The following is a 10,599-nucleotide window of genomic DNA, read 5'->3' on the forward strand; positions in this document are numbered from 1 at the left end:
TAGATATTACGTTTAACGTTACTGGTTGCAAATGTGAAGTACTTTACAGCCAAAAAAAAAAAAAAAGACGCACACAACATTTTTCGTATGGAGTACTCTTGAAATATTTAAGAGCGTGAGAATTTGTTTCATTGAATACAAGATAAATTAAATTATTACTGCTTAAAAGGGACATAAATAATAGTTATGTACTTTTTAGAGTGGATTGTTGCAGTAATTTATTAATTATCAGAAATGTATCACGGGAAGCGGAAAACGCATTTTAACAAAGAGTTGGTAATTTGTTCTATCTGTCAGAAGTAAATACAGAAGGACAAATTTAATGACCACAAAGTTAAACTCCATAAGAATGACCCCAGCTGCAAGTATCAAGTGAAAATTGATCATAAAAAGCAGAAAACATTGAACTTTGCTGTTAATAAAACTTCCTCTGCTACATCCTCATCCTCAGTCACTGCCTCCTCCTGTCCCAATGACCCTGCTCCAGTTGAGGTCTTACTGCCTGAACCAAGATCTGAAAAGTCCGTTTCTGCTGAAGAGAAAGTTACTACAGACACAGAAAATAATGGCGACTCATCAAATTACCCCAGCGGACGGATTTCTCATGGAATAAGACTTCCTAATCTCGATATCGGACCAATCTTCTCTCCCGAGCAGCTCTCTGTAGTCAACAACAACAATATTCCCTCTGCAGAGGACTCTGAGACTAGCGACAATGTCCAGGGAGGTGAGAAGAGCAAGACTGAGGAGATGGAGTTTGTGGCCGGAGGCCCAGAGTACCCTGTCGTCTTCACACGCCAGCTGGGTGACCCGATACTTACCGGGCGGGAGCCAAAGCGGAAGGGCATCAAGACCAGAACCAGAGTGGAGACTGAGCGGGAAACTGTGCCTAAAGTCGAGAGAGATCATCCTCTACAGCCCAAGTTACAAACATACAGTCCTCAGATAGATGACAAATACTCCAGAGACTTTCAATATGATTGGTTCCGTAAGTTCCCGTGGCTAGAATATGACGAGGTTGAAAAGTCAGCCAAGTGTTTCGCCTGTTCCAAATTTTCCATTTCCAACCTTGGGAAATTTGAGTTCAAAACATGGAAAAACAGTTCCTCGTTGAAAGTTCATTCTAACAACAAAAAACACAAACTGTCGATGGAAAAGTGGATCAATTTCCTCACATCAAAGAGAAAGAATACCTCGGTTCCCGGCCATGTTCAGTCTCTTAACCCCGCCCGCACTGTCTCCCTCGCCGCGGACGGTGCCTCCAACATATCCGGCATCAAGAAGGGTCTTGCCGCCAGGTGGAAGGAAGCAGCCCCACTGTGTGTCTACATCCACTGCTACGCCCATGTCCTCAATCTTGTAGTCAAGGATCTTCTCTCAGATATAACCCTGTTGAGAAATACAATGGGGACAGTACAAATTTTATACAACTTCATTGAAGGGTCACCAAAGAGGTCAGCAATCTACAAGTTGGTGAAGATAACAAGTAAAGATGAGGAGCATGCCAAGGTGATGACCCTGAAGAACCAGTCTGCTACCCGCTGGAGTCTCCACTACGATGCTGTACACGCTGTATCTCTAGGGATGGTCAGAATCATGAAGACCCTCATAATAATGAGAAAAGATAAAGATACATTGTCGAGTTCAACAGCAACTTCTCTGCTCAACAGCATCTTTAGCCACGAATTTGTTTTCGGCATTGAACTGTTGAAGACACTTCTCAGACACACATCTAGCTTGTCAGATGAACTTCAAGGCAGAAAGGTTGACCTAACAAAGGCCCGGAAACACGTCAACCTAGTGATTAGGACTCTTGAAGATCTTAAGAATGAGAAAATCTTTGAATCAATCTGGAAACTTGCTGAGTTGAAGTCGTCTGAGATGAAATCAGTATTTGACCAGGAGGACTCAATTGATTTGGAATTCAAGGAGGCAAAGATTCCAAGGAGAATAAAGGGGAAAGGAACAACTGAATCCTACTTCCGTGAAACACATTTCGATGTTGCAACCAATAAGATTGTATTAGAGCTTGAGAGCAGATTTGCCACCGACGATACGAACATCACAATGGATCTCATTGCAATCGTCAATGACAGTGAAGTGGAGACCTGTGTCATTGAGCGTGTCGCCAAGCACTACAGACTTGAACTCGAGCAGCTCCAGTCAGACCATGCAATCTTCCAGCAATTTAAGGTTAATATTATAATGTTTCATTTTGCATTATATGTTTAAAATTTATGTTTCTCTTGGCAGATATTGACACAGAAGACATGGTTTCATCTCAAATTGCTGCGGAGTTAATAACCTCGGGAGTGTTCCGCCTGATGCTGGAGCTATTCAAGGTGATCGTTATCCTGGCTTCAATGTCCATCAGCAGCTGTGAGGCGGAGCGGTCATTCTCCTGTCTCAGAAGGCTCAAGAACCACATGAGGACCACCATGGACTAGGAGAGGCTCTCCTCCCTCGCCCTCTTGAACATGGACAGGGCGATGGTGGACAAGGTGCTCCATGAAGACATGGACAGTTTGATTGACACCTTTGCGTCAAGGAAAGAGAGGAAAAACTTCTTCTTCTAATCATGATAAAGAACACATGCATTTTTTTCTTCATTTTTTTCAAACACATCACCACGTATACATGCGAGTTAAGCACATCAAGACTTGTGAACATAATTTATTTTCTGTCGATGTAACCGTTTCATGGTATATTATAATCTCGTTCATTATCTTCATCCGTTATTATTTTAAAAATATTTAAGGAGGTTTAAATTGTTTGACTTAATTGTATAGTTCAAAAATTTTCGTTCATTCTTGCACCGTGCATTTTATACTCCATTATACTCCTTCCTTTATGAATAGGTCGGCATTGACTTTCCGTCTGGAGTTTTTCCTTTTCATTTTATTTTTCCCAATGTTTGCCTGAAGAAAATAATGGTCAGACAGTCCATTGGACGATATTCTTGCAAGATTTAATCTATGCTGTAGTATTTGCCCTGTTTAAATATCCCACGTTCACCACTGAAAATCAACCGTTCACCCTTGTAAAGCGGACCGAAAAATCTTCCTGACATACGGCACTGACAATGGGTATCTACTGATACATGTGAATCAACATCTACAGTACTTTCAATATAAGATTTTGTTGAGCGGTTCTTTGAAAAAATAGTCAAGCTACCCAAACACGACTTTATTGCAAAGGCCCAAAGCAATTTCTTAACAAAGAAAAAATTACGAACGAAGAAGTTGTGGTAATTGATGACTTTTCAGAAAATTACGCTTTTATTGTCTAGGATGGGGCTCAGCCATTTTATTGAAATAAAGCAAAGGCAACAATACACCCTTGGGTTTACTATTATAAAAACAATTTATATCTGATAACAGCCATCACGATGTTGTAGTTACATTTATACCAGAAACGACTTGTAAATAATTTAAAGGAATATTGAAAAATATATTACTTTTCCAATGGGTGTGTGAGCCAATATAGAAACTCTTGAACCTCATGTTTCATCTAGAGGACATTCAATTGTCTGTTGAGTTGCATTTTTTTTGCCACAAGTCACGACAAGGGACCTTCAGATGGTATATGTGGTACTATTAAAAGAGAAGCTATGAAAGAGAGCCTGCGACGTCCTTATATGATTACAAATCCGAAAGGTTCATTAGAATATTCACGGAACAATATGAAAATTATGAAGATAAATTTTTCCACCGAAGAAGATTATCCAAAATTATCAAAAAAAAAAGGATAAATTTTGTAAAAACTATAAATGGTACACAAAAAGATAATTGATTTGTTCTCAAATTAGACCAATCACTTAGAGTTCGTATGTATTGTGAACCAGAGGAGTCAAAAGTTGAATCTGTTATATAATTTAACTTTAACATGAAAATTATTTACTCTATTATAATGTTATTTTTTTGTTATTTTATAAAATATCAGAATTTTCAATTATGTTATGCTTACCTAAATAATAATCCTAATTTATTTTATGAATCAACAGAAAATATGTATATTATTTTAAGTACGGGTTTAAATACAAATCAATAATACAAACAATATAAAAGCGGCTCAATATACTCTAGTTAAGGCTCTCATTAGAAGTGATCCCATTAAGATCCCACTCTGAATTTGGATATATTTGAAAACATATATTGAGACATGATCTACCAAAATTAAAACAAAATCGGGGTTGCTGCTTGGCAATGGCATCATTTTGAAGCCGCGCCTAAGCCGCAAACTTTTATATTTGATTCAAATAAGATTATGATTTTATATAAATTACAGTTTGTGTTCTTGTCCATCTTTTGACGTAATTTTTGTTTTTATCGAGCCACTATAAAAGGAATTATGGCTTTCTGAACAACACTGGTCCAAAGCATTAGGCCCAACTTTGAGCGGGTTTAGAAGGGCCCAGTTGAGTCTCAGAAACCTAATATTTCACACATTCTCTTCTTTCATAGAAAAAGCCAGCTCGCCAAAAATAATCAAAATCGGTGATGGTCATACCGTTAGGGTGTGTACACTTGACGTGGAATGACCCTTAAGTCCTTTTATTTCTTGGTCCCATTTTGAAATCTAATAGCTCATTCTTTTCTTAATATTATTGAAAAAAGAGTATTAAGTGTTATAAAACTTGGTTGTTCATTATTCCCCAAAAGTGCTGAAGCAACCCTGCTGCGTCTCGGGAAAACAGAAATATAGTTAGAACCAAGATGTCTCAAAGTATCTTGGTTAGAACAAGATACTTAGATTAGAGACAAAGTATCCCTAAGTATCTTGATATAATTATAATTATTCAATGTTTTTTCATATTTATTTTTATCCAACAGCAAAACTCAAAACCTTTTTCAAATCCATATAGATAAAGGATCATTTGATAAAGAAGGAATAAACCTATCGCTCTTTATTATATCCTGGGACATTTTTACTCAGTAAAGTAAGTACTACCATTACTTATATATTTTAAAAGTTTTAACTTAAAAGTCAAAACTTATAACTTAATATTATTATTTATTAATATCCCAGGTTATCTAGCTAGCTATGCATTTTCTCTTGAATTTCTACAATTAGCTATATCTATTAATCTAGCTGGGTGGAATGGAAGGTGTGTAATGTTTTCAATGAGGAAGTTACAAGAATGACGTCACGTCTTATAAGATTTCTACCTAAAGGAAGTATTTCGGCGTCAGTTATAGTACGTGGCATGGCAAAGCGGGTTCAACCGACGTGGATCGCTCCCGAGAGGAGAAATGGAGATACTTTGATGCTCTATAATAGTTTGACGAAAAAGAAAGAGGAGTTTCTGCCTAGCGGATCCTCTGTGACATGGTACAATTGCGGTCCCACGGTGTATGATGCTTCTCATATGGGTCATGCACGAACGTACTTGACATTTGACATCCTAAGAAGAGTCCTCTCTCACTATTTTGGTTATAATATATTTTATGTTATGAATATCACTGACATTGATGATAAAATCATCAGAAGAGCACGACAAAATCATTTGTATGGGGAGTACGTTGCCAAAAACCACGAATTGAGCAACATTATTAATGTAACTAACTTTGACACTTAACATTTATATTTTGAATTTTTATTTGCTAAAAAAAACTTTATGGCTCATCTATGGAAAAAGTCATTTTCATTAAAAAAAGTTTAAACTCTTTTCAAACTTCTAACTTTATTGCATCATAACTGTGTTGATTAAAAAAGCTATTAATTTTTTCCGTCTCTGAAGGATATTAACGATGTTCTCGTCTATTTTGCTGGTGTTGTGGAAAAAACTCAAGATCCCGACAAGAAGGCAATGCAGAAGAAACAGTTTGAATCCCTCTCTAAATTAACAGAAGAAGTTCGTGCTAAAATAGACAAAAACGAAACCAAAGAATGTAAGGAAATGCTCCTCAAAGGTGCTAAAGATCTTCTATCAGATTGGTTGGACTCGAAAATGGGACAAACAGTAAATGATAATGAGGTTTTTAAAGATTTACCCAAGTATTGGGAGGAAATGTATCACAAAGACATGGATGCCCTCAACATATTACCGCCTGATGCATTGACTCGGGTTAGTGAATATGTTCCTGAAATTGTATCGTTTATTCAAGGTATCATATCGCGTGGGTATGGGTATGAAGCTCAAGGTAGTGTATATTTCGATGTATCCAAGTTTGATAATGCTTCAAATCACTTTTATGCAAAACTTGTTCCCGAGTCATTTGGAAACAATGCCGCTCTTCAAGAAGGAGAGGGGGATCTGAGTGGAGACCGAAGTAATGAAAAAAAAACTAATAACGATTTCGCACTCTGGAAAAATTCAAAGCCTGGTGAACCATCTTGGGACTCTCCCTGGGGCAAAGGACGTCCTGGATGGCACATAGAGTGTTCGGCTATGGCATCTGAACTATTAGGGTCATCATTAGATATACATTCTGGTGGATGCGATCTTAAATTTCCCCATCATGATAATGAGTTGGCTCAATCTGAAGCATTTTTTGATAATGATAATTGGACAAAATATTTTTTGCATTCTGGACATTTAACAATAGCAGGATGTAAAATGTCGAAATCCCTTAAGAACTTTATATCAATCCAAGATGTGTTGAAAACTTATACCTCCAGGCAACTTCGCTTAACATTTCTTCTTCACTCTTGGAAAGATACTTTGGATTATAGCACTGGAACAATGGATATGGCCCGTAATTATGAAAAAATTATGAATGAATACTTCCTTAACGTGAAACATATTATCAGATCAAACTCCTCTGCAAATAGCTCAGTCTCTTCTTCTTATCAAAGATGGGGTATTGACGAAATAGAACTCAACAATAAGTTGATTGAGTGTCAATCGAAAGTGCATTCTTCCTTCTGTGACAATGTTGATACTAAAAGTGCCTTAGACGCTTTAAAAACATACGTCTCCGCTGTTAATTTTTATGTAGAGAAGAAACGTACTAGCGATAGCAAGTTTAATTCTCAAGTTCTTCGAAAAGGAGCCGAATACATAACAGGAATTTTTAAGGTCGTTGGTCTTATTCCTGAATGTGGGGAAATGGGATTCTCATCTTCATCGTTATCAGGAGGAGGTTCATCAGAAGAATTTGTAATGCCATATTTGAATTCCTTAGCTGAATTTAGAGACAACGTTCGCAAGAAAGCAAGAGAGCTTAAGGCTACCGATATACTTAAAGAGTGTGATCGTCTCAGAGATGATGTATTACCTGATCTTGGGGTTCGACTGGAAGACAAAGAAAGTGAACCTACCGTAATCAAATTAGTAGACAAAGAGGAGTTGCTTCGAGAAAAGGAACAAAAAAAGAAATTAGAAGAATTTAAGGCAATAGAAAAGCAAAATAAGAAGGCTGCCGAAGATGCCAAAAAAGCCGCAGCTGAGGCTCAAAATAAGATTCCACCAAGCGAAATGTTTCGGAAGGATACTAACAAATATTCTAAATTTGATGAAAAGGGTATTCCAACTCATGATGTCGAAGGAGAAGAAATTTCTAAAGCTCAATTAAAAAAATTGAACAAACTCTACCAAGTCCAAGAGAAGAAGTATACATCTTATCTTGAGAGTAAGAATACTAAGTAAAAATAAAGTAAAAATAAACTTATTAATGTTTAACAACAGGAATAATGAAATTACATTTTATTTTGTAAAACAATTGTTTAACAGGGGAGATGCGCGAGATTTGTAAGGGGAATGCGTTCATGACTTAAAATTTTAAGTTCCAACCAGGAGCAGCAGTCGTAGAGTTCCGAGAAATAAAATTGAATCCTAGTTTTTCTTCATCTTCATTCATTTTTTTGAAAGCCCCTCCACCTAAATTTGTAGAATAACATTTTTTTAAAAGATAGTATTTCTTAAAATAAATTGATTTACCTGAAGGAGGCTTAGGAGATGCAGCCTTTTTGGGAGCCCCAGGGGTTTGTTCAGACTTGGCTGGCCATGTAGGAAACATAGATGGATCGATTGGCAAAGGACTTTCTCTGAAATATTCCATTTGTAAAGCCTCCTCACAACTTATTCTTTTTGTAGGATCGTAAGTAAAAAAACGCTTTAGCAAATAAAGTCCGTGTTCGCTTAGTGTTTGTGATGGAAATTGTGATCTGAGATGTGAAATGGGATAATCACCAAATTTCATTTTTTGAACTGCAGGAAGATTATTATAACCAGGCCAAATTTTTTCATGGGGAGTACCTTCAAATTAAAAGATAGAAAATGAGGATAATCTATTTACCGTAATAATCTCCAACTTACCGAGGAGTTTGAATATTCGATTTAACTGATCAATATCACTTTTACCAGGAAATAGAGGCTCCATTAGCAAAAATTCACCAAAAAGGCAGCCAATAGACCAAATATCCACATGAGTAGTATATTCTTTAATACCCAATAAGAGTTCAGGCGCCCGATACCAAAGAGTTACGACGATGGCAGTATATGGTTTAAGGGGAGAACCATACTCTCTGGCAAGACCAAAATCTCCAACTTTGAGTATACCATTATGGCTTAGGAGAAGATTAGAGGATTTCAAGTCTCTGTGTAATATCCAATTGTCGTGGAGATGAGATATAGCCTTAAGTAGTTGGATCATCAAACATTTAACTTCTCCAGAGAGGAAAGACTGTTTTTCTCACGCATTGTCTCCATAAGAGACTTCAGATCATGTTCAACAAAGTCCATAACTGAAAAATAAAGGGAAATATAAACAAAGACTAAATTTTTTTTATTCATGTTAGTACTACTTACCAATGAAAATTTTATCCATATTCGAACCTACTACTATTTCCCTTACAGTAACTACATTAGGATGTTGTGCAATTAGTAAAGTATTGATTTCTCTGAGGGAAGTGATGGGGAATCCTTCTTTCTCTCTTTCCATTTTCAATCTTTTCATCGCAACAATTTCACTCGTCCTTTTATCTCTCGCCCGGTAAACAATTCCAAATGTCCCCTCTTCAATTCTATTGAGGTATTGGAACTCCTCTGCACTACGACAGCCGTATATTGAAGGAAGATAATTTGGAAGATCCTCTTCTTCTTCTTCCTCCTCCTCCTCCTCTTCTTGTTTTTGATCGTCTTCTTCATCTTCGCCTTGGGACACCATTTCTTCATCTTTGACATCTTCCTCGTCGTGGTAATTCTTGTTGGACGACGAAGATTTTTTTCCTAACCATTCCTCATCTTTTTTTATTTTTAAGTCTACAACACTTGGAGGAGATTCCTCTTCTTCAGCAGTTTCACTCTCCTCTTCGTCTTCTTCGTTGGAGGAGCCTTCATCCGACTCCTCAGCCGAATCCTCGGCAGTTTCATCACTATCTTCTTCGTTGTGTTCAGGAGTTATCCCTGAATGCTCTGATGCCGTATCCGCTTCTTCGTTTTCATCATCTTCTTCTTCCTCGACCTCTTCATCTTCAACCTCTCGAGGTGAATCTTCTTCATCTTCTTCTTCAGAGACAACAATAGCCTCCTGCAGCTGCTCTTCCTTTTTTTTATCTTTTCTCCGTGATCTTTTGCCATCTATACGATCTCTTGATCGATCTCTTCTCCTCTTTAAACGATTTTCATATTCAAACATTTTGCGCTCAACTTCTTTTCGTTCCCGACGGACAACCATGTCGCGCCGCGAGGATTCCTGCTGAAATGAAAAAGATTTCACCATTTTAATTTACTGAAATATGAAATGAAATGCCATTACTTTATCTTTATCTGCGGAGAGGAATCGATTAAGTCTTTGATCTGCTGTGCTACGTCTGGAATGCTCTCGATGCGTCGTGCCTCCAGAGGCAGAAGAGTGATAGGATCGTTCCCCTCTTCGATTAGACGAAGAAGGGAAGTTATTATAGGATGAAGATCGATGTCTCCTACTATTACTGCGTCTTTTACTATCACTATTTGATGATTCGCCACCTCTTCGTCCTCTACGCCGATGATCCTTGTCCCGTAACGAACTCTGTTGTGGAGGTCTTATTTTAGGACCGTCATAGTAGAAATCTTCATCATCCTCATCTTCCGAATGACGACGGCGATGAACTAATTCGCCTTCTTCTGCTCCACTACCTCCAGAACTCATTCTATTGATGCTCCCAATCCTTGAGCTGAGAAGCTGAACAGCGGTTTCGAACTTGTGACGTCATAAAGTAAACAATTTTTCTCTAACGCCATCTAGCGCCAACGATCAGAAACATTACATTCAACTATTATTAAATTTAAAATAGTATAAATAATTTACATGATCATACATATAATAATCAGGCTTGGACATTGAACGGAAAAACGAACGGCATTCACTCGTTCCGTTAATTCCGTTGAACGAATGAACAACGAACAGAAAAAATATGAACGGTGTTCATTTTCTTATTACCCATAAGAGGTTGCTTTTTGACTATTTTTTCCGAAGATTACTACATCTCTTTTTCTCGATTAGGGGTATAATTATAATTATGATAATAAAGTTTATTTAGTCTAATTATTTTTTCAATCCGTTGCTTCGTTTAATTGCACCATTCACTGGAAAATGAGTCACCTCAAGATAGCCCTCAAAATTACAAATATGTTGTAAATCAAAGCAAATCAAATTAAAGGTATAATGGACA

At 37.2% G+C, this 10,599-nt stretch overlaps 2 protein-coding genes across 2 annotated transcripts; one reads left to right on the plus strand and one right to left on the minus strand.

The window, feature by feature from the left end:
- Positions 1–4,545: 4,545 nt before the first annotated feature.
- On the plus strand, positions 4,546–7,633 carry CysRS (cysteine--tRNA ligase, cytoplasmic). Its single transcript, XM_040713617.2, has 4 exons — positions 4,546–4,774; positions 4,833–4,939; positions 5,029–5,557; positions 5,741–7,633. The coding sequence occupies exons 3-4, from the start codon at positions 5,141–5,143 to the stop codon at positions 7,589–7,591; spliced, it is 2,268 nt and encodes a 755-aa protein (XP_040569551.1). The 5' UTR covers positions 4,546–4,774; positions 4,833–4,939; positions 5,029–5,140; the 3' UTR covers positions 7,592–7,633.
- LOC121119010 (cyclin-dependent kinase 11B-like) lies at positions 7,634–10,153 on the minus strand. Its single transcript, XM_040713619.2, is given in 6 exon segments — positions 7,634–7,822; positions 7,883–8,200; positions 8,261–8,633; positions 8,636–8,688; positions 8,753–9,641; positions 9,702–10,153. Coding segments are annotated over 6 exon segments (2,115 nt in total). The 5' UTR covers positions 10,077–10,153; the 3' UTR covers positions 7,634–7,715.
- Between the last annotated feature and the right edge of the window lie 446 nt (positions 10,154–10,599).

The sequence above is a fragment of the Lepeophtheirus salmonis genome, chromosome 5, assembly GCF_016086655.4.
Source record: "Lepeophtheirus salmonis chromosome 5, UVic_Lsal_1.4, whole genome shotgun sequence".
In the NCBI taxonomy this organism is placed as follows: domain Eukaryota; kingdom Metazoa; phylum Arthropoda; class Copepoda; order Siphonostomatoida; family Caligidae; genus Lepeophtheirus; species Lepeophtheirus salmonis.

Excerpts from the sequence above, each read along its gene's own strand:
- CysRS (XM_040713617.2), top strand. The coding sequence starts at position 5,141 with ATGACGTCACGTCTTATAAGATTTCTACCTAAAGGAAGTATTTCGGCG. Across the intron at positions 5,558-5,740 it reads AATTGAGCAACATTATTAAT|GATATTAACGATGTTCTCGT; the intron begins GTAACTAACTTT and ends CCGTCTCTGAAG.